At 37.7% G+C, this 27,885-nt stretch overlaps 5 protein-coding genes and 1 non-coding gene across 9 annotated transcripts; 3 read left to right on the top strand and 3 right to left on the bottom strand.

Annotated features, from left to right (window-relative positions):
• Positions 1 to 464: 464 nt before the first annotated feature.
• Positions 465 to 5,511, bottom strand: LOC126786639 (bifunctional riboflavin kinase/FMN phosphatase). Of its 3 annotated transcripts, XM_050512524.1 has the most exons (12): positions 5,459 to 5,511; positions 3,968 to 4,050; positions 3,324 to 3,455; positions 3,035 to 3,221; positions 2,813 to 2,943; positions 2,617 to 2,686; positions 2,450 to 2,515; positions 1,711 to 1,865; positions 1,532 to 1,627; positions 1,075 to 1,226; positions 913 to 996; positions 469 to 791 (listed from the first exon to the last, which is right to left on the bottom strand). In XM_050512524.1, the coding sequence occupies exons 3-12, from the start codon at positions 3,409 to 3,411 to the stop codon at positions 663 to 665; spliced, it is 1,158 nt and encodes a 385-aa protein (XP_050368481.1). In that variant the 5' UTR covers positions 3,412 to 3,455; positions 3,968 to 4,050; positions 5,459 to 5,511; the 3' UTR covers positions 469 to 662. The 3 variants fall into 3 exon arrangements, with proteins under 3 accessions (XP_050368482.1, XP_050368481.1, XP_050368480.1); XM_050512523.1 differs by lacking the exon at positions 5,459 to 5,511 and having other exon boundaries at positions 3,968 to 4,346; XM_050512525.1 differs by lacking the exons at positions 2,450 to 2,515; positions 5,459 to 5,511 and having other exon boundaries at positions 465 to 791; positions 3,968 to 4,347.
• Positions 5,512 to 5,593: 82 nt separating this feature from the next.
• TRNAD-GUC (transfer RNA aspartic acid (anticodon GUC)) lies at positions 5,594 to 5,665 on the top strand. The gene has a single exon. It is a non-coding gene; the product is annotated as a tRNA-Asp (tRNA).
• A 173-nt stretch (positions 5,666 to 5,838) lies between these two features.
• LOC126786158 (anaphase-promoting complex subunit 4) lies at positions 5,839 to 12,631 on the top strand. Its single transcript, XM_050511898.1, has 19 exons — positions 5,839 to 5,969; positions 6,052 to 6,163; positions 6,269 to 6,360; positions 6,527 to 6,610; positions 6,728 to 6,967; positions 7,085 to 7,165; positions 7,512 to 7,663; positions 7,933 to 8,093; positions 8,189 to 8,289; positions 8,398 to 8,472; positions 8,823 to 9,002; positions 9,332 to 9,417; positions 9,493 to 9,591; positions 9,832 to 9,936; positions 10,316 to 10,454; positions 10,572 to 10,796; positions 10,887 to 11,039; positions 11,504 to 11,585; positions 12,069 to 12,631. The coding sequence occupies exons 1-19, from the start codon at positions 5,901 to 5,903 to the stop codon at positions 12,161 to 12,163; spliced, it is 2,331 nt and encodes a 776-aa protein (XP_050367855.1). The 5' UTR covers positions 5,839 to 5,900; the 3' UTR covers positions 12,164 to 12,631.
• On the bottom strand, positions 12,469 to 16,684 carry LOC126786159 (calmodulin-binding protein 60 D-like). Its single transcript, XM_050511899.1, has 9 exons — positions 16,539 to 16,684; positions 16,302 to 16,421; positions 15,890 to 15,965; positions 15,677 to 15,735; positions 15,057 to 15,550; positions 14,803 to 14,963; positions 14,520 to 14,723; positions 13,864 to 14,104; positions 12,469 to 13,546 (listed from the first exon to the last, which is right to left on the bottom strand). Exons 2-9 carry the CDS (start codon positions 16,412 to 16,414, stop codon positions 12,978 to 12,980), a joined length of 1,917 nt encoding a protein of 638 aa, XP_050367856.1. The 5' UTR covers positions 16,415 to 16,421; positions 16,539 to 16,684; the 3' UTR covers positions 12,469 to 12,977.
• A 1,369-nt stretch (positions 16,685 to 18,053) lies between these two features.
• LOC126788248 (ribosomal RNA-processing protein 17) lies at positions 18,054 to 20,064 on the bottom strand. Its single transcript, XM_050514217.1, has 4 exons — positions 19,918 to 20,064; positions 19,698 to 19,803; positions 19,053 to 19,188; positions 18,054 to 18,527 (listed from the first exon to the last, which is right to left on the bottom strand). Exons 1-4 carry the CDS (start codon positions 20,037 to 20,039, stop codon positions 18,274 to 18,276), a joined length of 618 nt encoding a protein of 205 aa, XP_050370174.1. The 5' UTR covers positions 20,040 to 20,064; the 3' UTR covers positions 18,054 to 18,273.
• An 842-nt stretch (positions 20,065 to 20,906) lies between these two features.
• On the top strand, positions 20,907 to 23,926 carry LOC126787638 (sphingosine kinase 1). Of its 2 annotated transcripts, XM_050513519.1 has the most exons (10): positions 20,907 to 21,279; positions 21,409 to 21,531; positions 21,654 to 21,754; positions 21,925 to 21,997; positions 22,205 to 22,291; positions 22,385 to 22,462; positions 22,596 to 22,666; positions 22,800 to 23,090; positions 23,217 to 23,339; positions 23,482 to 23,926. In XM_050513519.1, exons 1-10 carry the CDS (start codon positions 20,949 to 20,951, stop codon positions 23,671 to 23,673), a joined length of 1,470 nt encoding a protein of 489 aa, XP_050369476.1. In that variant the 5' UTR covers positions 20,907 to 20,948; the 3' UTR covers positions 23,674 to 23,926. The 2 variants fall into 2 exon arrangements, with proteins under 2 accessions (XP_050369476.1, XP_050369477.1); XM_050513520.1 differs by lacking the exon at positions 20,907 to 21,279 and having other exon boundaries at positions 21,491 to 21,531; positions 21,922 to 21,997; positions 23,482 to 23,925.
• The last annotated feature ends 3,959 nt before the right edge of the window (positions 23,927 to 27,885 follow it).

The raw sequence follows: 27,885 nt of genomic DNA on the forward strand, positions 1-27,885 counted from the left end.
GAGTATAAAAATGCTGAGTAAATAAGTAAATTGATTAAATTACTCTCATAATACTTGATGTATGGCTACTTAGATAAATTGGTACATAATGTATGAAAACAAATAATTTGATACTTAAATTATCTTTTAATACTTTTGTCTCTTTTTTATCATATTTTAAGAGTTATTTTCGTCGCTTTACACCTTAATTTCTTAATTTTATATATTTACTTCATATTTTCTTATCATCACCCCGAATGATCTCTCATTTATCCCAAAAGTAGTATAGTTTTCTTAATATATGATACATTTTCAGCTTTTATTATCGGGTCCGGATGATTCAGGACGTGTCCGGATACGTCCGTATACGTGCGCGCGGATATGAGTCGGTTTGTGTGACATTATGTATTCCATTCAGAAACGTTCAAAAATAGACACGCTACCGTTCAAGTTTAAAACAGAGTTTCTTTTTTTGTTCTACATCTCTTCCGGTACAATAAAATGAGTTTGTGATATGTCATTTTAATACACACCATTATGTTTTCATCGGCATCAAATGCTCCAAATTGAAAGGATGCAAGATGCAACTGTCCCAATAATGAGTGTAGAACAGCTTTAAACTCCACTGGCAATTTGCCAATGAAGTGGAATGACAAGAGTTTGGGGAATTCCCGGGGCCATTCTTATGAAGAGCTTATTAGATACGGGTCATCCCTGAATTTTGAGTACATTGGAAGGTCAAGAGCTTCCTCTGCGATTTTCCTGTCCTCATGTATCTTTTCGATCAAACTCTCAAGAGATGGAAAATTGGCCTGTGAGATTTTCACCCGAAAAATGTCAGAAATAATAAGAAGACAAGAAAATGAGTAATTTACTGGGGTTCAGATCCTAACAGTAAGACATTGATTGATTTTTAATTCTGTAAGTTTATACCTCAGGCCGTATGTAGCCGACTATGATAAGATGCAATTCCTCCCCATAGAAGTCCTCGTCAAAGTTATGAAGCAGCCATGGCTCCTACATTACAAAATGAACTTATAAGCAAGAAGAAAAATAGCTGCAAAGGGTGTGAGTTATATGTTTTGGAAGACTCACTATAGTCTTTTCAGTGTTGTTGAAGTAATGATTCCAACCAATACTCATGACCATCTTAAAGACACCTTGCGTTGGTAATCCAGCCCAACCGAAATATACCCCTGATGGATGTTCTGAAAGGAGAGTTGAATATAGCTCGGTGGACAAATTAGCTGGATAAAAGATGGTAGAACCCTTATTAGAATAGCAAAGTGAAACAACTTTACCAAGCATGTAAGAAAAAAAATGATCAAACATAAAAGGAGAAAGAAAAATTTAATCATAAGCAACAAAGCAATTATATAGAGCTCGACTTGTGATGGACCTACGCACACCAAGCATATAGTAAAGAATTAATACTATCATCTTAAACAAAACAAGTCAGTTATTCCTGTGTCATCCCAAGACATGTAGATTGTTAAAGCTTAATGGAAAGTCTAACTGATTAAGCCAACAGCATAAAGCATAGTACACAAACCTGTAGGAATCCCAAGCATTTTTGAGCCCCGACCAAATCCCTTAATGACAGGACCACCAATTTGCCATGGTTGTATTGGTAATGTGTCTTTTATCCCTGCAACAACAAATTAATGCTGATGAAAATGGCGAATACAAGTTGTAAATCGATGAAGAGAGGAGAAAGATATTGGAGATTACAATCTTTGAAAGGAGGTAGGCCCCACTTTTCAGGATGCAAATCAAGTAGAGAGTTGATCACCTCATCAGCTGAAGTATAGAGATGGGATTGCTTTGGCAGAGAGGGTACAGCAACTACCTCCATTCCAGCAGCCTTACCAGCTGTCACACCTGGCCTGAAAAAGTCCAATACAGAGATGTTAAGAAAGAAATGCAAAGGAAAGTGACATTAGTTCTTCAATCAGACACATCATCAGGAAGAAAATCTAGCATCTATATCGGCAGAGCAGTTCTTGCCAAAAAAAAAACTAATAACTCAATCTTTCGGTAGTGAGCATGAATTTGTGGTACTTAACATGGCAAATATGGAGGCAAACAGACAGTGCAACAAAATGATTTTCTGTGCAGATAATATTGAGAATGAATTGATACTAAGGGGAGAAGCCAAGGTCTTTGGATAACCATGATTTACTTCATAAATTCAAATTTAAATTTGCTTTCGACAGAAAATCTCCATATCAGATTCATTTTTTGGGTGGCCTGTCAAATAAAGTGTAAAAATCAATGTAATGAAAACAAGACTGGTGACTTAACATAAGACTATAGGATGAGTAGGGTCATAGACCAAATTACTGGAGTCAAACCTAAGTCGAAACCAGGTAACATGAAATGTAATCTACATATACATACAAATGAACACCGAACAATTCTCTTCTTCCAGAACAAACCTAACCCGCAAAAACCAAAGTAAGCTACTCACAAGGAATCTTCAATGACAAGGCAGCTGGAAGGTTCAATATTTAATCTTTTAGCAGCTTCAAGGAATCTACAATGGAAAATTTTAAACTAAGAGCTTCAGAACATTAAGTATATAAAGCTTAAAATCTTGAAGGAAGTCAAAACCAAACAAAATAGTTAAATTCTCACATTTCAGGAGATGGCTTCGCTGATGTTACTTCGTCACCTCCAATGATGACTAAGAAGGATTCCTTCCAGCCTACATTTGAAACCATAATAATAAAATAAGTAATATGATACAAAACATCGTAGCATCCTCAATGCATGTCATACTAATCAAGATTCAAATCTAAGAAACATAAGCAAGCGCATAGTACAAGTATACCCTGGTGAAAAGAAATCTTGGTTTCTATGTTTTCTCTTGGAGAGTTTGAAGCCAATGCTATCGGCACTCTATGAGCACTCAAATGTTTGATTAGCCGATTGGCACCTGGAAGCGCTTTGATGTTGCACCACCTAGAGAGACAATAGACAAAAGACATAAGCTGTTTGCCAGAAAAGCACAGGCTAAATACTGGTGTTTGAAATTTTGACAGAAGTTTATTACTGATCGGAGAAAATTGGGTTAATTTCTGAGAGTAATTCACTCGATGTGCAAGATAGCCCATAATCCTCCACAACAGAAGTTGCAGCTTCAAGTGGTGTTTTTCCAACTACCTTATGTGCTTCCCGCCCATCCCATTTCTTTCCATATTTTCCCAAGTAAACTCTTAAAACATCACTTACAATGCCATCTGTGGTTAAGTTAAGATTGTCAGAACAAAATTCGCAGGCAACATGATTGTATTACCATAGACCAAAGTAAAAGGGAAATGCCATTCGGAGCAGAATCAAACCTGTGTGTAGCAGCGTACCATCCAAATCAAGGATGACACATGACACTAATTTCTTTAAAGACTCTGTGATGGACATCTTCAAGACCATATATAAACTCAGATATTGACTATGCTCTTATCAATATAACATATCTGAAGAAGACAAAAAATTCAGCAATTGAAATATCGAAAATTGATCCATATCTATATTATCTATAAATATAATCCAACAGAACTAATCACCAAAATGAAAAACCCATGTACCACATCAATCACTCCAAATAAAGAACCAACACAATGTGGACAGATATTGGCTTGTAGATACTAGATAGAGACGCAAAAGTCATCAAAACTACACAAAATTGAACCTTTACATATGAATGCAACAACGTTTCAGATCCAAAAACATACACAAGATAATCATCACTCTACAAATTGTCACATCCCAAATTTCATGCTTTGAAAGATTATCAATAGCCATTAAAATTTGAATGTGAATTGGAATACAATCCAATGCAAAGAATAATTAATTATTCCCAAAATGCCAGAAAGAGGAACAAAAACAATATACTTTACAACCAACTGAAAGTATTTTTTTTATTTCCTAAATCAGTTGAAGGAAGAGAAATTCAATTTACACAATTGCATGGTAACCAGCCACTCACTTAGCGTGCAAGCTGTAGATATCAATTGCTGCACTTGAATGGTCTTCAATATCCTTCTGATGTGCTGTTCTGTAATACCAACCCTACACCATAGGAAGGTGCACCGGGTTCACAACAGAAAAAGAAAACCCAGTAAGCTAGGTGCTTATATGAGCAAAATGTATTATATAAGACGTACCACAAAAACAACATGTATGAATATCCTTGAGTCAACAGGTGAATACACTACCACAAATGTGATTAACCATAGCTCACAAATAATTGCATACATACTAGTTGTAATTGTAAATATCATAAATAGGTCACATATACAACAGAAACAAGCTTTTGCACAATGTCATCTTGTTTCAGTCTCTAACTCAAAAACAAGGTAAACGTAGAACATTTCGCATATGATAAGAGTACACACATATGTCTACTTATTCATGACACCTACATGGATCAACACACCAAATAGGGCTAGCACTAACACGGATCAGACACATCATGTTATCATATGCATATAAAGTAGGCTCAGACAGACTAGTGCACCAACTTTACGTATTAACGTTTTTCATCTCAGAGACTCCCCTTGTTCTCTTCTTGCTTAGTATGGGATCAGTCACATCCACACTACACAGACTCAAGTATAGAAACCTTAACCTTTCTTACCAACAAAGAAAGGTAGTTGTTTAAAGCAACCATCAAAGAGGCGATTAGTGCATTCTAGTGTAATCATTTTGAGAAGACAAAATAGTTTTATTTTGTTTATTTAACATAACTACAATTGATGATGAAAATGAGCAATGCAAATCATATCTGCTCTGCCTACACACAAAGTGGTGCTTCTGAAATTGAAATGAAACAAGACAATACAAAAAATGTCATATGAACTTGGAGAAACTAAAATAATAGTCACACGTACAAAGCACAACTGAACGAATATTACAATGTCAAAATGCTTTGCAACAGCTGTTGCCACTCTAGTAACAATAACAACAATTTAGAACACAGATTAATAAGACTTCCCTAAAAGAAACTCAAAAGCTGCCCTTCAACTTCAAAATCATCTACAAGACCCCAATCTTATCTAGTTAGGGTGATTAGTAAACCTTTGGAAAGGAAAAGAAACCCTCTGCAAAGTTATGTGGGATTTTCTACCAAGTTGGTATGTTATGTGAACCCAGAAAACTCTTCAGGTCAGCTGGGTTGTTAAAAGAAGAAAAACAAATAGCACAACTTCACAACATCAAAACTTTGTTATCACTCGGTCAACATTAAGACTTCAAGATTCCAGGTACAACAAGAAGATGAAATTTCACCATGAACAGGAAACTCGTCCAAAGAAGCAAAATTTCAATTTGACATCAAAGTATTGAGCAACTGAACTCTCATATATTTGCAGTCCCAATCAACAGAAAACAACAGATGATTGAAATAGGCAACTCATTAGCACCCCAACAGCTAAACAGATCAATCCACGGATATTCGATCAAAGTTGAAACACCAAACCTTAGCTTCGAACAAGAGGGGAGTACTTGTAAACCGAGACTGTGAGAAACTAATCTGTTCTATGGGCCATGGTGAGTGGATCGGGTGATTGATATCAAGGAGATTATAAATATCTGATGCCTTAATAACAACCAAGTCGTTGTAGTATAGTGGTAAGTATTCCCGCCTGTCACGCGGGTGACCCGGGTTCGATCCCCGGCAACGGCGATATTTCTTTTTTCTTTTTTCTTTTTTCAAAACAAAATTAAAATTAGAAAAAAACTTTAAAAGCCAAAAACGAAACCCCCCGCTCTCATTTTCAGCTTTTCCCTCCTCCATTTTCAGTGTTAAACCTCACTGCCCTAACCACCCATCGCTCTTCTTCTTCTTCTTCGTCTTCTTCTTCCTAAACGACACCGTTTTGCATTCGGCTCCTTTAGTGTCTCCTCCACCAGATTTGGCCATGGAAACCGACGAAGAGCAACGCGCCACTCCGTTCCAGCTCCAGTTCGACAAGCCAGTCGCTTCTCAGGTTCGCTTCTTCACACTCGCAGCTTTCAAATCCCTAATTTCACATGAACCGGATTAGTAATTTTACCTTTTCCGATTGCCAGATCAAAATCGCGGAGTGGAATCCCGAGAAGGATTTACTCGCCATGGTTACTGAGGACTCCAAGATTTTACTGCACCGCTTCAATTGGCAGAGGCTCTGGACTATCTCGCCAGGTATCTCTGAGATTTTTGTGTTCTGAAGTTTTTGAATAAATTTGATTGTGAATTTCTGAGGATATGAATCTTTTTTTTATTATTGTTCACATTTGTGTGTGTTAGGGAAGAGCATCACATCTCTGTGTTGGAGACCTGATGGTAAAGCGATAGCCGTCGGGCTCGAAGATGGAACTGTCTCATTGCATGATGTTGAAGTGAGAAACACATTTTACTATTGGCATTTTAGTTAAACTTGTGTCATAAATTTACACGAATTCGCCGATTTTTTAGTGTGTGGGAGGAGATGCGTCTGATGTAGTGTAACCTCGGTTATGTTTTTCTAATCCTTTTGGCTTTTTGGTGCGTTTTGATGTGAGGCAGAATGGGAAGTTGTTGAGGAGCTTGAAATCACATAGTGTTGCGGTTGTTTCTCTTAATTGGGAGGAGGATGGACATATGACTAGAGTATGTTGCCGGCTATCTATTTGTAGGCTATCTGTCGAATTGATTCTGATTGGTGAAATCATGGTTGGTTAACTAATTTTTATTATTATTATTTCATTTTGATTTATTTGATGGCAGGATGAGTATGGTAGCCACTCGGTATATGAAGACCGTACTTCTCGTTTCTTTCCACCACCTCCAAGAGTTCCACGAATGTCTGGGCTGGTATCTGGAGAGACCGGTTTCATGGAGGATAGTGAAGATTCATTTCGAGAGCTGTCAAATTCTTCACAGCAACGTTTTAATATTCTATGCAGTGGAGATAAAGATGGATTCATTTGCTTTAGTATATTTGGGATCTTTCCTATAGGGAAAATTGTAAGTAGTAACTTCTTTACCATTCTGAGAAAGTGATGGGTTTTTGTGAAGCTACTTATTCCAGTTTACGTATGATGTGTCACTATAGCTGCCTGTGTTATATTTTTTCCTGTCCAGAACATACACAATTTTGGTGCTCCTAGTCCATTGAATGATGCTGAAGCCGAGTGTAGACTTCTGAATGGATCTGTTTTCAAGGTACATTCTCTATGTTCATAATTTTAAAACTTTTAGTCGTTTATAACAAAACATTCATAATTAAAAATATCGTAGCATGTTCACGCTGATATTTTGTTAGTTTCTTAACAGACGAAGTACATAGGAATAGATATGGTTAGTCTAAGGTGAAAAGAATAAGGTCCAAGTTTATGAACATGGAAAAGTGATGCAAAGTTACTGTCTTAAAATATCCTGCTGTTGGAATTTTCATCTTTGCTCTTTCTTTCTTCTTTCTTTAAGTGCTTCTTTTTCAAAACCACTCACAGATTAATAATGAACTATCTTATCACGCCAAGCTGATGCTATTATTTGTTTTCATCATTAGGTAGCTTTGTCGAAAGATCTTTGTCATTTGATAGTCATGTGTTCAGGAGAACTGGTTGAAAATAGGGAAGAAACAGAAAATCGACGGATGGCTGAACCTGGTTTGCATGGCTTACATTGCATAGTGCTTGATACATCTATTTTCTGGAAGAGGTAACTTTTATATAGAGACTATAATATCACAGCATGTTTAAAACATATTCTGGATTGTGCTGTCATATGACTATATTATATTAATTAATATTATTGGTTCACTGCTTCAATTTACCAGTTGCTGCTTATTTTAAAGTTTTAGGATCTGAGGTTAAATTTTAATTGTAGTTCTTGTGCAAAAATATGTTGTAGAGGCTGTTTGAAGCTGTCATGCATTCACATATTGATTTGGATCAATGTCTAGCTTACCATTTTATTTATCATTGTAGGAAAAGTGAGCTCCATCAAGTGGCACAACAAGCTTCTAACATTGAGGAATTAACAGAGGTTATTCGGTCATCAATTTCAGTTATGCACAAGGAGTGGTCTGATGCTATGCGCACTTTTCATGACAAGTTTGATTCTCTGTCTAGTCTGATCGTAGACCATGGTAACTTCTTAATGTCACCTAGTCCCCACTCTCTTGATATAGTTCCTGGTGATTTAGTATGTCCATTTCATACAGTCCCTACTATTTCTTTATAGGACTTGTATCTTCTCCTCAAGAGGAGTTTTTGAGTCTGTTAGGCGGTGCAAGGACTAGTCCAGCAGTTCATCAGTTTCTTGTAAATTCTCTCAGTGAAGTGGTATGCTTAGTCCCATGTAGCACCCTCTTTTAAATTTTATATTATGCATTCCGCTTAAGAAAGTGTATGGGAGCATATAATTGATTTCATTAGCGTATTTCTATCTAGGGGGTGAAGCGTGTGTCAAAGGCTGTTTGTGGTGCTGGGAAAGAACTGCAACTTATAATCCTTAATCATCTCCAGGTGCGTTATCATTAGTTCCTGCTGTAGATGCAAATTTCATTTTAAAAGTAATTGATCTTTGCTATACTATCTGTTGGGGCCAGCCTATATAAATTACTAGAATATAAAACAGTGACATCTTCACGATCTATATCTTAGCAAAATGATCTCATATATCAATGTGGAATTGGCAGATGAAACATAGATTACATATTAAAGTTCATATTCTCATCATAAACTTAACGAGTCATTACTCCTTAAAGTCATATACCTTGAACTTTGTTTAGTGGTACATACAAGTGATCTTACTACTCAATACTCTTCCATATTAGAGGGTTGAGTTACTAAAGCTAATTACCTACCCTTTCCAGCCTGCTGCAGAAATTATTGCATTCAGGATGGGAGAACTTAGAGGCCTTTCACGATGGAGGGCACGCTATAAGGGTATTGGTTTGGATGAGACACTTATCAATAATGCAACAGAAAAGGCTGGAATGATACTTATACAAGTTGAACGGTTTATCAGGGTGCTTTCTTCTGTGGTGCAGCAGGTTCACCTTGATCTTGAATTATTGCTCTTGTATCTTACTATTGAACAATTTTCCCATCTATTCTTCCTTTCACTCCCCCAAACTATATTTTACTATCTAGGCTGTGGTTAGAATTGTTTAGTAGTTATAACATAATTTGGATGCACTATTTACTTAAATAGACTGGTGTTTTCACCTACACTTATAGAATAGGTCTGAGAAAATATGGGTGAAGCATCATAATTCAGGCAATTTGACAATCGGACACTGTACGAAGTTAAATGAATAATGTAATTCATGGTTCTGCAAATTTCCCAATTCCCTTTAACTTCTGGTGTTGTCTTGTTCAGTTTTCGAACTTCTTCAATTGGCTCTTGAAGTGTATAAAGTTACTCAATTCAGAACCCAGCGATCATCATCTTCTGCTGTACAATAGGTCTGTGCCCAGTATTGCTGTATTTAATCTGGTTACAGAGCATATGTACTCTTACTCACAATTGTCAGTTGGCAGTGAACTTGTTGTTATATTCTTGAAGTTTCTATATGACCAAGATCCTGTTAAGCAGTTGCTGGAAGCGTCAGAAGCTGATGAGAGTATTGAAGTTGGATTGTAAGTGATTTTATATAATACTCAGAGGCAGTCTGTTTTGGAGTACAACCGTTTTGTCTTTTAGAATCATCAATCATACAATCTATTTAGCATGTAATGATTTTGCTTATCTTTAGTACAATCTATCCTTTGAGGACTATGAACAGTTAGTGTAGATACATGCATGTAATTATACAAGTTTTTAGCGTACAGATTCTCATTTTATTTGTCAAGACTAAAATTTGCTTTATTTTATTTCAGGGAAACAGTGCGGAGAGTTAAAGAATTAGTTCAGCTCGGAGGATTTTCAGATTGTGAGCACCTGCAGAGGACGTTAGCCAAGGAATTTCAGCAGATGGAGTCTAGGTATGCAGATGTTTATACTCTTTAAAGTATTGATCACTAAAGCTGCGGTGATTGTTATTGCTGTCTCTGTGAGTGTTGAATTGTGTTAGTTATGTTGTTAATATAATGAAACTACAATTTTCTGAGGTTGGCAAATGCAAGAAACTTCTTTGAAATGAATGGACTAATTTGGTTAGTGTCATTATTGAAATCCAATCTACTATGAGTTCTCTGACCAAAGAGTTTATGCTTTTATGTGTTTGAATCACAATTGTAGATTTTAATTTGTACAGCTGAACAGCGCATTACTTAAATTACTATCAAAGCACAACATACACACATCATACATGAAAGTACTACTATGTCTTTCAACTTATAACCCCCTCCTCTGGTGTTTTAGCTTTAAGGAGGCTTTTCAGATGCCCTTTACTACGATTTCAAGAAAGGTAGTCTGTGAAGATTCATTGCCGCTTTGCCCGCTTCCACCTCTGTCAGCATCTTTGTCTACCAGTATTCCTATGTCAGTATCATATTATGAGGTGCTAACTATCTCTGTAATTAGGATCTTAAATTGCATGGTCATCTAGTATTATTCAATAAAAACCAATATTTGAATTCCTTATTAGTAAAATTGTTTCTTTTCCTTTCCTGTATAGGATGCCTCCCATTCTGTCACTCTTCAGGCTCGTCAACATGTGTTTCTTGATTACGTATCCTTCCATATACCAGATGATTCTTTCTCTGGTATTTCAAATTGTATAGGCATAATAAGAGGAATTATGCACAACTCGAGCAATATAAATGAGGGTTATAGTTCAGTAGAAGCTGTACTCTTGTGCATCCCTGTTGGTTATTACTGTGTTGATCTTTCTTTATATAAGGTAGAGAAACTCTACTTATCTAGAGCAGTCATTCATCCTTTTGTGTTCTTTCTTTTGGAAATTTTATTCTAAGCTACTTTGTTCTTACAGGAAAACCAGATTGTTTTGTTATTGAATGAAACAACTACCACTTCTGAAAGCTCTGGTAATGCCTGTATGATGATTGTGCAAGCAAATGACCTTCCATTTGAATCTATCACAAGATCCACTAGTCTAAACAGTTGGACCTTACATCAACTGAAGGTGATTATTTTTCTTTCTTGGTCGTACATTCATTTGGGTTAGATTACTTGAAAAAGAGATCCCACAACTCAGTCAAGCTGCCATCCTTAGCTCTTCTATTCTTACATAATTACACTAAACCTATTCTCCTTTTCTCTTTTGTGCAACTGATTAACCACTCTTCTGCAAAGCATGCTGTTAAAGTTGAGGCATATGGTTTATGCTTTGACAAACTCAAACTCAATCCTTGTTGAAATACTTTCGCTTTTTCTTTTGCTTTGGTGCTTGTATGCTGTTTGTACAGCATTTTTACTGTATTTTAGTGTCATATAAAGCGGTTTTATTATTTTTCTTCCCTCTGCTTTTTTCACAAAATGAGGCAGGAATTCAAAATGAAAGATCCCATGACATTAATTCTTGGATTAGTCTGTTGCAATCTCTGTTGAGTTGCTCTATGGTAATGCTATTCTCTATTCTGCATTTAGGATGCTGTTGTGTACTTGGAAATGGAGAATGAAAAGGTTCGCAGTATACCTCATTCTGTTATTGCTCCCCTGGCAGTTAGCTGTAAGTCATTCTAATTGTTTCTCACATTTGAATAAGTTTCTGAATCCAATATAATCAACCAGTTCAATCATGTGGGTTTGAAGCCAGAAATTTAATACATAAATTGTTTCATGAGACTCCAAAAATCTTTATATTTAGTATTTAGGAATGCTCAAGAAAGAAGGTATTATTTCAAATGCCTTTAAATTTCTCGCTGCATTACTGTCACGATTAAAATGATCAAAATCCTTTCTTGTGTTGTGTTTTAGCATCCAATGCAAAATGTTTGAACAAAAAAAATTAGATACTCGAGTTTCAGTACATCAAAAATACAACCTTAACCTTCCTTGAAGTGGGGAAGATAGAGTACGGCAATCGTGGTTTGTTCTGACCAGCTAGTTTTGTCTCCAACCTTTTGTGGTGCAGCAGTATGATTTATATTGACCATAAAAACTCCAATATGCAAACTTCTTTACATTTATATATTGAATTTCTTGATGACAGCTTCAAGAGGCGTGGCCTGCGTTTTTGCTGCAAGAAAGCGTGCCTTGGTCTACATTCTGGATGAAGACGAAGATGAAGTTTCTGATACAGAGTGACAGTGATGCTCATCCTTTCCATGTATTAGACTCATCTCACGTTACTTTACTCTTTACTAAACCTAGTTCATGGGTTTCCATCGGTTTTCAATCATCCACGGGCATAATTTATGTACATATAGAGGTGCAAGAGAGCACAACTTCACAAAATGAGGCAGGAATTCATGCTTCTTTTTGGTGAGATTGGATTCTGCCTTTTAAGTTACGACCAACCTAAATAAGTAAATATTGGCCAAATTACCTGAATCCGGGATGGCAGAAGTGAACTTGATTGTCTACAAAAAGAAATATTCTGCAACACGATATAAGTGAAAAATAATGCTTCGGGGACATTAATCATGTCAAGTTCATAATACATTTCTAGAACAAAAACAATTACAATCAGAAAACGAAAAAAAAAATACCATAGAGGAATAAAACTGTAAAAGAATAATGTACTAACATCATGGGTAATTACTTGTACACTTCCGCCTACAATGGCATGTAAGAAGCATCTTGCCAACTTTAGCTACAAGAAAGCTTCCAATGAGACATTGCCTCAGTTGAAAGAGACCAAGTCTGTCGATGTCTGAATTTGCAGTGAAGACGCCTACATCACAAGCATGCTCCGAAATAAAGTACAGCCGCTGAAAGCAGCTGGTGTTAACGGATAAGCTTACTGTTCATAACTGTACAGGAACAACTGTACTCCAAGATTAATCCACAGAACCAACCGGCAACCGATGCTTGCTGAAGTTAGAAACCGCAAAGTGATATAAATTCAGGTTGGGAAAGACACCGAATGTATCAGCAAATCTCCTTTCTTCATCATAAATTATGATTCATCCAACTCAATCAGCTGTGCCCGCCTCTCCGCAGCTTTCTTTCTGATGAAGATGCCCCATCTAAGGGCTGCCTTTAGCTTGAGCCAACCAACAACAGCTTTACCAGATGAGCGACTGCGATCAACGTCAAAATTGTAGTTTATCGATGGACTGGGCACATATGCTGAGGAATAAGAATAGTCTTCAGTAGCATTTATGGAAGGATGTACACTCTGACCATGAAGTTGACCATGACCACCCATGTTATACATGCGAAGTAGATGCTGCATATCTTCATTTTCAAGTATCTCATGGCTCCTCATACGAATTTCTTCCTCTGGGAAAAAGTCAGTTCCATGATAAGAAGCAAGATTGGATGTATCCACATTCTGGAATCCTGATGCGGATGGCTGTGGTGGACCAAGGGCAAGCATATTATCACTTCTTTGGATTTCATGTGGGTGTGAAGTGCTGGGCAACTGACTCGATGGAGGGAATGAAGAGCCATCAAACTGACTGGGAGGATTGAGATTTACATTCTGTGGTATTGAAAATCGGGTTGCCATGCCATCATTATAACCTATAGAGAAAGATACCCAAATTCACAAGTCAGCAGCCACATAGTTCAGGGGTGACACCCGATACCTTAATATTCTCCACTGCATTTTTGGGGTTTAAAAATTGATACCCATAACATGTGTAAGAATAAATTCTTATGGTATAGATAAATTATCAATATACACATAAAAACTGGTGTGCATACCAGCACTATTTTTAATTGTTATGGTACCAATCCTCAGGCTTTGTGATCCCAGTGTTGAGGGAGGATAGACGATTCTTTAGATATAACTTACGATAAAGTAATTGGTTATAATATTTTGGCAAAAGAAAATATACCTCTCGCTGTAAATCCAGGATCCATAATATGCTGCTCTGAAGGAACTGGCAGGCTAGAAAGTGTGAACTGCTGGTTAAATGAATCTGTATATTCTTGGGAAGCCATGGGAACCTCATTTTGAGAGGTAACTAGACCCTTCTGCTGCTTAAAATTTAGAAGAGACTTCCCATCAATCCCATCATACTCCAAAACATGAATCCAGTTTTCATACGCCTTCTTCACCAAACCGTCGACATAGACCTGAAAAAAGAATCCATCCATTGTTCTCTCAGATATCATCTCTGATAGTTTACAAAAAGATGATGTTATACAATATCTATTGCTCTTATCCTTGAAAGACCCAGGCAGACTTAGCAGAGTCATGACACAACTTAACATCAGTTTACTTGAACTTGTCAAAGACTACGACTATGATCCCAACACAATCCTAAAGTAGGAACCAGAAAATAAATTCAGAGACATCAACCAGAAGTTCAGACTACATATGAAGTAGATTTCCCATACGTGGTAGAGTAGAATGTATGGGTAAAACGGAAGCAACATCCATTAAGTTTATAGGTCAATGGTGTTGTAGACTTGCAGTTACTACCATAAGTTAACAAAACACAGGAACCATAGAGGACCCCATGAACCAAGGAAATCAGAGGTGACCTACCTTCTGGCAGTCTGAGAGAGACTCAGCAGAGATAAACTGTTCATTGGTAATTAACCCACTCAACTCATAAATATTGTTGAAAACAACACCAACACTCCTGGCATCATCAGGATAGTAAACATAGAGTTTACCACCAAGAAGACAGGTCTTAGCATGTTGGATAAGGATGTCCCACATCTTATTTGACATGCCACTCCCAAGAATCTGTGACAAGTTGGATGAAAAAAAGTTAGAAACTGTATTCGTTGTATCTCAGTTTGATAGAGAAGTTTTAAATTCTTACATTCCGCAGCCTATGTGAGTCTCTATTCACAAGTCGTAGGAAGTCTTCAACAGAAAAAACTCCAGCCTTACTCAGTCTCTTGTGAAATGACCCATCTTTGCCAATTTTCTCCAATCTCCATACCTCATCAGTTAGCGCAGGTGGGTAGTGTTTCTTGTATACTGTAAAGGAAACAATACAGAGATTATTTTGATTATTTATCAATAGTTTGCACACAAAAGAGGAAACAAGTCCAGAACTACTTAGTAACTCACATTCCCCACGGTGGTCCTTAACAGTGAAAGCATCTGTTTTTGCTTCGCGTATACGAATCCCATCACAATAGCCCGGAGCAACCTTCAGTCCTAGCCTGAATTTCCTGCTTCGAATCCAGCTAGAATTATCGGTAAATGTCAGCTCCCCTAGTGTTCCCACACCTTCTTTCAGACTCACTTGAAGATCCCCAGTGAGGAGGGGCCTCTTTCCTTCACGCTCTTTCACCACATGGCTCTCAAATTCTTCTTCGGTCCAGTTGTCATCATCCTCATTAAAATCACCTTCAAGTACAATAACATCTAGTTTCGCCACTGACTCTGGACCTGTTGTAACAATACGGTGTGTACTTGCATCAATCAACACAATGGGGATCGCAGCACCCCACTCTCCTTCTACTTTTCCACCAGTAAAGAGAGGGAGCGACAAACTGGACCTGAAGTGCAGCTGCAAGTTTCTTCCATCAAGTCCTTCAATTTGTTTTGGAGGAGACGACCTGCTATTTTAAACTATTAGAAGAACAAACTATTGACATGAAAGAAAAATAACTGACTTAATAAGTAATAGAAGCAACAGAGATCGAGCAGTGAATTAACAAATTGCATGGAAAATGTCAGCTTACCGTCCAGTAAGTTTAGCCGGGCCTAATTTTGCTAAAGCACGCTCTACCTCTTCACTGACCTATTCACATCAAATAAAAACGAAACATCAGTTAAAGCAAGTTGTTAATCCAGATTGGGAAGCAATGAAAGGTATATGAAGCAATCAAAGCCATAATTCTACTAATCCTTCACGAAAAGCCAAAAACAAGTCGAAAAAAGGTTATGTAACTTACAACCCTTCTTAGAATAGGCTCCAATGAGGAGCACAGCTTCTGCAGACTGTCCACCTTGAGAGCTTCCACAATTACACTGCATCAAACACATCACAATTCAAAAATTCAATTATCTTTTTTTCAGTCCAATTCTGTCTAAACGCGACAATATAAGTTGAAAATTTCACTTGCGCATCTCATACCGCTTGAGAGAACAAACCACGACACTCAAATTAGGAACACACATTAAACACCGCCACACTTGCCATATCAGAGCAGTTAACAACAACAAGACCGACCAATCATAGTAATCACAACACAACCAATAACTCTCAATCAAAAGTACAAGAGCTCCCACATTTCTAGCAAATCACACAACAAACTCCAATCCAATTTCGACACGAAAAAAACACAAGACAGAAACACTAAAAACCTCGCTAGAGCTGGGCGCTTCCTGTCAGGCTGTCCTTGTTCCGCCGCAGCCGAATCCAAACCCCGCTTCTCCCTCGCCATACTATTCGATCTCTCCATGTACCTCGTCTGCATCTCTCACCTACCAACCAAAATCCTAAAGTTCAAAAAAAAAAAAAACAAAAAAACAAAAAAAGTGTCTCTCACAATCTCACTCCACTCCAACTTGTAAGTTCATTTCCGGAAGGTAAACACTCACCAAAAGCCAAACTCAACACAGCAGCACACACACTCCGGATACCTTCCTTCTCTTTTCGCTTCGGCTAACCTGATCCGAAACGCAGTCGTTTTGGGATCGTCTGTTTGTGAATCGAATATGAGAGAAAAAGCGGAGACGAGAAAGTTAAAAAGGAGAAAGGAAGCGGGAAAAGTGAGGGAAAAAAATGAGGGAAGCTTCGAGGAAATGACTGCGAACCTGCGGAGGAAGAGTCTGAAGGAAATTTAATGGTGGTGATGATGATGATGATGATGGGGTTTGAGTCTCACGCGCCATTTTTTTTACTAATGGTGGCGAATCTGTGGCAGGGTCGGTGGCTCTGATTTGTCGGAGGAGGCTGATCTGGGCCGTCAGTGGAGGAATCTTTTCAATTTTTTTAAGATTGAGCCACGTGGGTAATTTTTTGGGATATTTGGGTTGTGATTGGGTGCGGTGCGGTGTATATAATCCCAGGAGGATTGACTTCTCATGAGTCATTAGTCAAAGATGGTTGAAGGTGACGAAGTAGGATTTCGCTTCTCTAAATTGATGGGATATTTTCCATTTTTTCCAAGGATGATTTTGTTTCTAGTCTTTCGAAGCCATTTCAGGGAGCTTTCGGGGCATTTTCTCGGTGGAAATTCGAGGTATTTGAATATATTTTGTAGACTCGGTTTTACGTGGCGGATAATATTCGTTTGGCGGGTTAGAAGTGGTGATTAGTTCTGGGTTTAGTTCATATTCCGTACCAATGTAGACTTGCTGTGAAAAGAACAGCAGTCGACGAAAGTGAAATTGTTCGTATGCTGCAACACCTCCATTACTGATACAAATTTGGACCTTAATACGGGGTGACAAAACGAATTTTCTTTAGAAAAAAGAGGATGAAATAGCAGTCATGTCTTTAACAAAGGTGCCACTACACAAGCAACAAAAGGCAAGATGCCAAAAGTTCTTGGATATGAAAATGTGCAGAATAAACACCTAACTAGCACGGACACGATTCGATACGTAAACACGGCATATAGAATTTTTTTGACACAGACACGTGGTGGACACGTTAATTAAATATTATTTTTAATATATATATATATATATATATATTTATTTTATTTAAAAATTATTTTATAAATTTGAAAGTATTTAGAATTTTATATGTATATATATGTCAAAATGTGCATTAGAATTACGAAAACATAACATGTTAGAATAACTAAGAACTTGATAAATACATTGGATAATGAAAGTTCAAATCTCACCACAAACATTCTTATTTTTATCACGAGTTTCTTTACTTATATATATATATATTTATATTAAAGTGTGCATAAATATAACAAAAACTGAATCTGTTAGAATGGTTGAGGACTTGTTAAGTCTTTTGGATGACCAAAGTTCGATTCTCACCATAAGCACTTTCATTTTTATTATGAATTGGTGTGTCCGCGTGTCCAGGCCGTGTCCAAAATCAGTTCGCGTGTCCGTACTTCACAGTGCAACACTAATTCGATTTCGTTCTCAGATAGAAAAAAAATATTTGATTTCATTCAACACAGAAAATTATGGTATACAAACACCAGCTTCATATGCTCACAAATAGTTCAAAGTGAAACCCAAAATGAAATCCAATTGAAAACCCTGGTCAGCTGAAATCATGTACTACATATATCTCCAACGCAAGCTAGGACGCTTGGCATATGTTAAAACTTCAAAGAGCTGGATAAGGGTAGTAGAGTAGCTAGCGCCTCTTTGAGCCCTTTTCCTTTCCCTTCCTTTTATCTCTTTTCTTTTGCATCTTTGGCCCTGATTTGCGTTTTCCAACTTTCTTCAAAGGCTTCTTTTTGCTCACTGGAACATTGTGCTTTTTATAAGCTCCAACTGTTTCGGGCACTACAGCCTCTGGCTTCTTAACTGGATGGACTTCCTCTTCCTGAGAGATCTCGCTTGTTGTCACTGTGACTTTTATTTCATCATTGTCATAAGTTGTTGTACCTTTGAACACATGGAATAGGTCAACTTCTGTAAAATGAATTAGTATGAAACCCAAAAGCCGCATCTAACGTTATAAAATCAGAGAGGCAGACACATACACTTCAGTTCATTTTAAAAGGCTGTTGTTATTACTCTTATTTTTATGTATGTTTTGGCTACACTGTCTTTTTGCCATCAGTACTACTGAAATTTTTGCATCTTCCCCAACAATGGAAGGATATCCATTACTTTACTAATGTTTTTATATAAATGCATTTCACAACTGATAGATATCCACTAGATTGATCAATTATTATGTACAGTAAGAAGAATGTGATTATAATGCATTTCAATTTATATACTAATTCAGTCCCCAAAAGACATTATTTTTGAGATTTACTAGCCCAGAAACCAACTAAATAACCAAGACTACAGTGATACGCAACAGGGTTTAGCAGCACTAGAGTGACCAAGATAATCAGCCATGAGCTTCAATTACTGACACAATCAAGTAGTGTGTGCGCATTACAGAGTTCTTAAGAATACCAGAAATTGGTGCATCTGGCTCACTGTCTTCATCTTCCTCCTGGCTCGCATCTCCCTCAACATTCTCATCCTCTTCTCCCTCGGCAGCAGCTGGTGGAGCTCCACCAAAGAGAGCCAATTCCTTTTCTAGTTTCCTCTGCAAAGAAAAGTAGCCAAATAAAGATAGGCCATGATTGCTAGGCTGAACAATCATAGAAAACGCCGATAGGCTATGATTGAGTACAAAGAAAGATTGCTAGGTTGAACTATCATAGAAAACCCCGACAGGCTATGATTGAATACAAAGAAAGATTGCTAGGTTGAAAACGCCGGGCAAATAAACATTGGCTGATGCAGATTGATTATCACAGTGTTTAAAGCTTTCAGCTTTTCGCAAACATACAACAATCCTAAGCTGCAATTTCTAACACCAAATGGGCTTATATGAAGTCCCTACTGAAGTTCAATCGTCTTCACTCTAATACTAACAGCAACTAACAGTGACAACCAACAAGATGAACACTACTCAACAGAGTTCATAAAAAAGCACCAATCTTTTAAGCTTGAAGCACTAACCCACTTAACACAAGCATCAATAATAAAACCCAACACATAAACAAGACCATTCCAATAATCAAAAAACAAAATTGCAATTAAAAATGTAACCTTTTTCCGGAGCTCAAGAAGCTTACGCCTTAAAGCCTCCCCTTGCTGCTTCTCAGCTTCCTTTCTTCTCTTCTTCTTCCTCTTGTGAAACCCAGACACAAAGTCGCTTCAAAAACCCAAAACCCTAATCAAAATACTAGTAGTCCCTTATATCTCCAAAACCAAACTCATCAATAAAAATAATAAAGGAAGCAACTTTGAGGGTTTTTGAAGATAGTACCAGAGATCTTTCTCGTTGAAAGTGAAGGCGATGGCCTTGTTTTTCAAAGCCCTCTTGTTAATGTACCGGCCGCAGGGAGCGGTGGCCGGAATCGCCAAGGCTTCAGCCTTTTCTGCTGCCATTGCGGCTTCCCAAGCTCGTGTGAGGTGTTGTTGCGCGCTTTTTGTTTGAGACGTGCTTGTGTAGTTGGTCTAGGCATTACTTCATGGTCTTGGCCCAAGATATCTTCAGCCCAAAATGAAAGAGAGCCCAAACAAGTTTACAATCTAAAGTCCGAAAATCAAATTATTAATTCTGACGTATTAATAATTTAATAAACGTCAATTGACTCAATTTTAGAATTCAACAATCTCAAATGATTCCAATATAGTTGTGTATCAAAATTTTGAGCATTTACCACTCAAACTGCAATGAAAAATGCTGATATAACAAATTTTAAACTTCGACACATTTACTTATGTGATATCATCAATTCACTTACTTTGTTTAACAAAAGCAATAGCACTTATTTCATGCGATCTTTTGAATTTTCACAAGTTACGTCGTTCAGTCTATGTTTGATTAGAAGTCTTCTATCATTCTCATCGTTGTCCTGACTGTGTTATCGGCGGCTATGGGAGGAACACACAATACTTTTCCGTAGCTCCGTTTTTAGTCAATCCACTTGAAAATGGGGATATGTTCGGATCACACATCATCCTTTTTTCATTTTTTTTAATGAGAATGAGATCACACATCATTCAAACTATAGGGATATATATAAGTTTCTTTGCGCCACACCAACATAAAATTGAGGTGACGCCTGACATATCAGGAAAAAAATGAAAAATATGCAACAAACTTTGTTTTCGCGACTTTTGGTCAAATGCAACCAAAAACTCTTAGTTGGCATAATAGGAATTTGGAAACGTGCGCCAACTAGGATTTTTTGAAAACAATTCACATTTATTACGAACCCGGTTCACTTCTTCTTCTTCTTCTTCTTCTTCACTCCCACCCAAACCAAGCGTCAACGAATCTTCACGACAAATATGGACCGACCCGACTCCTCCCGCCCCGTACTATCCGACCGCGTCCTCATCAACGGCGTCGTCACGCCGCTCACTCTCTTCGCCGACGGCGTGCTCCGGTGGACGGAGAAAGCTCACCGGAGCTTGATCGTCGAGAAGGAGGTCCTCGGCGTCAAACTGGAAGGTCCGAAGATCAGAATCGGAGCTCTGGTCGACGCCGGAGCTGGAATATTCTGCGTCTCGAGCGGCGGAGGAGGAGCTCTGGTCAGGAAGGACTTGGTGTTCGAGCCTCTCTCCCACGACTCGCAGAAGCTCTGGTGCCAGAAGCTTCTCGAGTACATCGATTCGCTCGGTAAATATCGAACTGTTCTACTCAGTCTCATTAGTTCTTAGCTAAAGCTCGATCAAGTTAGGATTTTGATTGTTATTTTTAAGCATAAAATGTGTTGACTAATTTTTTATTTATGAAAAAAATAAACAGGAAGGCCGAAGAGGCTGTTTGTCTTTGTGAATCCATTTGGAGGGAGCAAATGTGCTTCAAAGATATTTGTTGATGAAGTGAAGCCGATTTTCGATGATGCTGGTGTTGTGCTTACACTGCAAGGTTAGGAGCTTTGGCTTTGAAATCTTGTTGCATTTGTAGATGATGTGGGTTTGTTGCGCTTTTCGATTTTTGAGGATTGCTGGTGATGCTTATAGATTTGTATGTGTGTGTTGGATTTTCAGAAACTCAGTATCAGCTGCATGCTAAGGAAGTTGTGAAAACTATGGATCTTTCAAAGTATGATGGCATTGTTTGTGTTAGCGGAGATGGAATCTTGGTTGAGGTTGGTTTTCAATGTTTAGCAAAGTGATTCAAGTTGTGTCGTATTGCAAATTGTATCGTCATTAGTACTATTCATATATGTGTGTACTGTGTAGTATATTTTGCCTTGAAAATGGTTTTGCTTGTATTAATTCATCAATGACTTCTTACAAGCACCACACTTTTTAGTAGGTAGTAAATGGACTTCTTGAGAGAGAGGATTGGGACACTGCAATAAAGATGCCTCTTGGAGTAGTTCCTGCAGGTTCGACACTCTACATCTCGCAATGTAATATTTCCCAGTACTCTGTTTTATAAGGTTGGAACCTTCTTTAAGTTCTGGAAGGTGAGAGTGAAGCAGTAAAATACGATAGTTTGTGCATTCAAGCAAACGTGGTTACTAGTCGCTAGTCAGCTTTTTTATTTTATCCTTTTGATGAGCAATTTGGATAACTGATGTTTCCACATTTAGGTACTGGGAATGGAATGGCGAAATCTCTTCTAGATTCTGTTGGTGAACCTTGTAAAGTCTCAAATGCTGTTCTCTCCATTATTAGAGGTTGCTTTTTCTATATGTCAGTACATTACTTATCCTTTCTCTCCCTCGATTAATTTTTGAAAATAAATTTCTTCATGTTAAATTCGCTGACAGGACATAAGCGATCATTGGATGTATCTACCATATGGCAGGGGAAGACAAAATTTTTCAGTGTGTTGATGCTTGCGTGGGGTATGTCAAAATTTTCACCACATATTACTGGATTTAATAATTTATTAGTGTAAGAATTGCTATTTGTAAACAAAATAAAAAATAACGAAGATGGACTGGAATAGTAACTTGTGGTGATTTTATTTCCTTTCAGGCTTAGTAGCAGATATTGACATTGAGTCTGAAAAGTATAGGTGGATGGGTAGTGCTCGTCTAGATTTCTATGTAAGTCAAAACATCTCTTTTTTATGCCTCGCTCACTCTCTTATTTTTGTGCTTTTGTATCCTAGCAAACTGCTAAGTGGTCCATATATATTGGGATGCCAAGACATTATACCAATTTTTTTTCTTATTTTAGGCCATTCAACGAATTGTGCATTTGAGGCAATATAACGGTTCTATTTCTTTTGTGCCTGCGCCTGGGTTCGAAGGTTTTGGAGAGCCTACTAGTTACAAGGACGGTGGTGAATCGACAAACAGTGATCCAAGTCAAGAGAAGCCTGTTAAGGTTCAAAAACTTGTCTATGAGGGACCTGATATAAACCTGGAGAATATGAACTGGAGAACTATTAGTGGACCGTTTGTTTCAGTGTGGCTTCACAATGTACCTTGGGGAGGTGAAGACACAAAGGCAGCTCCTGATGCCAAGGTGGGACTGTGATTTTGCATAATATCTGCTTCAGAAGTTTTCTCTGTTATACAGTCGGGGCATGTTTATATTATATTTCAGTGCTTTAGAACTTATATGTGTGGTTTGTGTGCTCTTTGTATGCAGTTCTCAGATGGTTATCTAGATGTTATAATTATGAAGGCTTGTCCGAAATTATCCTTGCTCTCGCTATTGACAGAGTTGAGCACTGGGGGCCATGTCAAGTCACCATATGTACAATACTTCAAGGTTAGCAAAGATCAAACTACTTAAGCATATCATTTAGCTTTCAAGTCAAGAAGCTTTACTACTTCAATACCAAAAGTCACAAAAGTAATAACTTTGTTACTTCTATTTGAATTTTTTTCTTTATCGTATAAACATACAATAGGCGAAAGCATTTGTTTTGGAGCCTGGTGCTCGTGCTGAGGATCCAATGAAGGAAGGGATAGTAGACTCAGATGGTGAGGTCCTCGCTAGAGGCAAAGGAGCATACAAATGTGACCAGAAGACACTGATGGCGTACAATAAACTTCAAATAACCGTGGATCAAGGTTTGGCCACTCTGTTTTCCCCAGAGTAGATTATGACTTCTCATGGATTCAATACTTGATGACTGAGAATTACCACACATGATAGCCGCCATTGTTCATTCATTTTGATTGTATAGCCTGAACCAACAAAATAGCGAAGAACAAGTTATACACAGTGATACATTCCCAAAAGTAGTGTGCAGCTCATGTCTTAAATTGTAGCTTTGATTTTTCAATTTTCTTTTTGTTTTGAGATAGACTTGTAATACACCTCTCAAATTTATTGGCAATATACATCTTTTCATGCTCATCTCGGTGTAGAAACAACCAAGTAACACCATAAAGAAAAACTATATGGACTGGTATATTCACTGATCCCAGTTCCAATAGATATCAGACTCACTTATATATGTATGAAGGATCCTACATTCATTCAGAAGGCGTAGATACATTACTTTTCCCCACCAAAGTAATTGTTGAGAGCTTGTAAGATAATAATGCATGCAACCCTTAAGTTGAAAGAATTAAAACTCTAATGACTAATGAGAATCGCAAGCCTTTGTTTCTGTCCAAGAGCAAGCTCACATGCAAAGCCTGTGTGGAATTGAAAGTCACACAGAATCTCCTCTGCCTCCTCCATCTCTTTGAATACAAAGAAGTACCATGCGGTCAAAACTTGAGGCATCTCAGAGATTCTGACATGGAAGGTCGACATTTCAAACCCAGTTGTAGTTGGTGCTCAGTAATGGCCTGCAATTTAGAGCTCTGTTCGGTCAAGAATATTGGCTTCACCTTCACATGTTGTTCTGTTCACTATCCCAAATTTCCATTTGAATTGGGTTTGAATTTTTCCACTTCTATTATTCGGTAAAGTTAAACAGAAGAAACAAAGTTTTTACCTTCGTGAGTTTTGGTATTGAAGAAACAGAGTCATATACGGTCATCTTGGTGACATGTATTCATGCTCATCTCGGTGAAGAAACAAAGCAAAACTATATGGACTAACACATTCACTGATTTCGATTCCAATTCCAGTAGATATCACACTCACTTGTATATGTATGATTGATCCTACATAAAGCATATATACATTAGCTTTTCCTCACCAAAGTACTTTTTCTAAGATTGTAAGATAATAATGCAACCCTATATTTGAATGAATAGCACCTCTAATGAGAATTGCAAGTCCAGTAAATGGTTATCAACATTTCAAACCCAGTAGCAGTTGATGCTTGGTAGAAGTAGATGCAGTAAATAACTAAGAAGAGGTGCAGAGCATTCATCATGCATCTATCAAGCACGTTTCATACGTATTACTGAAAGCTCTGTTCAGCTTCACATGGTGGGGAAGCTTTCTTCACTCCGATCCCAATTGAATAGGGTTGCACTTGGTATCTCTGTGTATCTGGGTCAAAGTTTTCCTGCAATTATGTACTTTTCACTTTTGGTATTCAGAAAAGTTACTTCAGCCTAGAAAATATTTACCACAAGGTCCACAAGCGATGAAGGAGCCAAGAGAATACGGGTATGTCCAGTAATATATAAAGGCCGAACCCTATTTCACTTCGAAAAACCAATCGTTGCTCTTTCACTCTTGAACCCTAAAGCAGCCACTCTCACATTTTCCCCAATTTCATCTCTCTCCTCTCTTGACCGTTCTCCATCTTCCTCTCCTCTTCTCTCTGTTCTCAGTTGTCTCTTTAATTATGGATGTTTTATTCAAGCAGAACAATAAACTTGTTCTTGAAATGGGAGGAATAGGAAAGAAGCCTTGGCTGCTGGAAGCAGTCAGGAGAGCGAGGAGCGGCGGTTGTGATGCCTACGTATCAACTGAAGTTTGGTCACTTCGGTAAGTATTTTAGTGTTTCTTAAATCGATATTACTGATGACTTTGTTGTTTCTGATTCAGTGATTCAGCTGCACTTATAGTTGTTCTAATCAGCATATAATCCCATGTATAAATATCTTGCCTTACGCAAAATTCATCTTCAATAATCTAGATCACTTATAAGAAATGTTTTTCCTCATAATTTTATTGGTTCTAATTCAGCTGCACATTTTTGTTTGAATCGATTTGTTGGTTCTAATCAGCCCTAAATATTACATATCTCAGCTTGTTCAAAGCTCTTGTGCTGGACCGGAGCGAGTGTGTCGACGGAGCTCCTCCACCTGTGTTGCACCTTCGACTAGGCCAACTGCGCCGCCGCACTTCTCGACGGAGAGCTCGGGGCGGTTCCGCCTGGTGAACGAACTAGACGACTAAGGAAAATCCCCGCTGCACACGGCGGCGTCTGGAAATGCAACGGGCAGCCAAAAAACAGTCAAACTCCGTAAATCTGCATGTTGCATAAAAACATTTGTTATCTCTGTTTGCTTAGTTGAAACATCCTTACTATATAGCATGCTGGCATATAGCTCTAGCTACCTTTCTTTTATAATTCAGTTTGATTTGCGTCTGTGTGATATTTACTTAAAACTGGCAGTTACTTGATTTTTCCCTGAGTTCTGAAGTTATCTCCATCTTTTAACTGTTTCTCAGAGAGGAATTCGAAGAGATGTGGAAGTGAAGTGCCTGATGTAAAGTCTTTGGACGCCCGAAGATTCATCAAAGGATGGGAAACAAGGGAGTTGACAGAGATAGAAACTTGGAGGAGTTACAATCAGTAGAAATAGTCGATGAGATTCTAACTAAGCTACTTTGTGCCCTAGGAAAACAAGTTACAGCGCACGATTGAGCATGCATCCACATTCGATATCATTTTGTCCATGCATGATTACTTTGCTAAGTCTTTTGTTACATTATAATACATATGATATATCCTAGACCATCATATTGTACGACGTACTGTGTCTTTAGTCTCCTCCCACAGAGTACAAAGTAAACTACGTCTTCGTTAAAACAAGCTAATTATGCTTTATGATCATATATAGTAATCGTACGTGTATGTTGATGGAACAATATTCAACAATATCTTGTTCCATAGAGAAATTAACATGTTAAACTAACATGAAGTTCGCATCTCATCGTAAGTGGGGATTATCCAAGACTCTTTCGTACAATTGTCCAAAACATGCATACGTATTTGGATGAGGTACATGTGGCTGTCCGTCAGTGCTCAATTATCACGTACTATAATGTCAAAATGATGGATTTTGATCCTAGGAAAGGAACAACAAGGAAACACAACATTGTTAGATGTGGCCGAGATACTATTCGCTAAGCCTTGTGACTCATTCATAGGTCTAAACATGTATAAATATAATGGTCAAATTAAACTATAATATTAGACATATAACTGATATAAGTAATGAAAACTATGCATGCATGCTTGTATCACTAACTTGTCCTTAGCTCATTATATATTATAGTTATTTACTAAGTATTCTCTTGCATGCATATGAGCTAATTACTCCAGATAAGCATTCTGAATAGCATGAGATGCTTTAGAGATTAGTCAAGTAATTTGTTTCACAAAACACGTGGTGTATCTGACCATTAACAACCTATTACTGTTAATTACTCGTCTAATTGATCCCTCCACATAGCGCAGCCATAGCCGACTACTTGATTAATTTAGGAGAACTATGTACCATCAATGATTAAAATCTGCATTAGGAATGGGACGCACACCCAACTTTGATTCTTAATAATCGAATAAATACATTTGGCCTTAATGATGCAATTGAAAATCACATTATCACTATTGAGTTTTGTTACGCGTGACATTAGAGGTACCATTGTGAGTACCTTGCGAGCCATGGAGACATTATGCACATATTCATCTTCCGATGATTATTGGGCGAAATTTTTTTTTTTCTTCCCCTTTGTTACGAGCTAGTCGGAACTATAAAATTTGTAAAAATGAAAAGGCCGAAGAGAAAGTTAAATTTAAATTGAGAAGAAGAAAAATAATAATCAAAATTTTACCCACCTAAGTAAATACCAAAAGAAGTAAGTCCGTAAATGCCGAAAGCTTTTTACAGGAAAAATCTCTGGCTTCCATTGAAGTACGAACGCGGAAGGAAAAGTAGGCGTTACGTGAACCTGCATTAATACTGCATGCTTCACCCCACAACTCCACAAGTCCAACCACCACTCCAAATTACCATAACACCCCTCACCCCTTGTAAGCTATTGAATTTCTTGTCCCAATTTTTACAATAATTATTGCCAAGCATAAAATTCAATATATAACCCAAAATATCAGGTAATATCAGGTATGCAGTCAACATGCTCGACAAGCCTTCAAGTTCATGTGCTC

This window comes from Argentina anserina, chromosome 3 (assembly GCF_933775445.1).
Source record: "Argentina anserina chromosome 3, drPotAnse1.1, whole genome shotgun sequence".
In the NCBI taxonomy this organism is placed as follows: domain Eukaryota; kingdom Viridiplantae; phylum Streptophyta; class Magnoliopsida; order Rosales; family Rosaceae; genus Argentina; species Argentina anserina.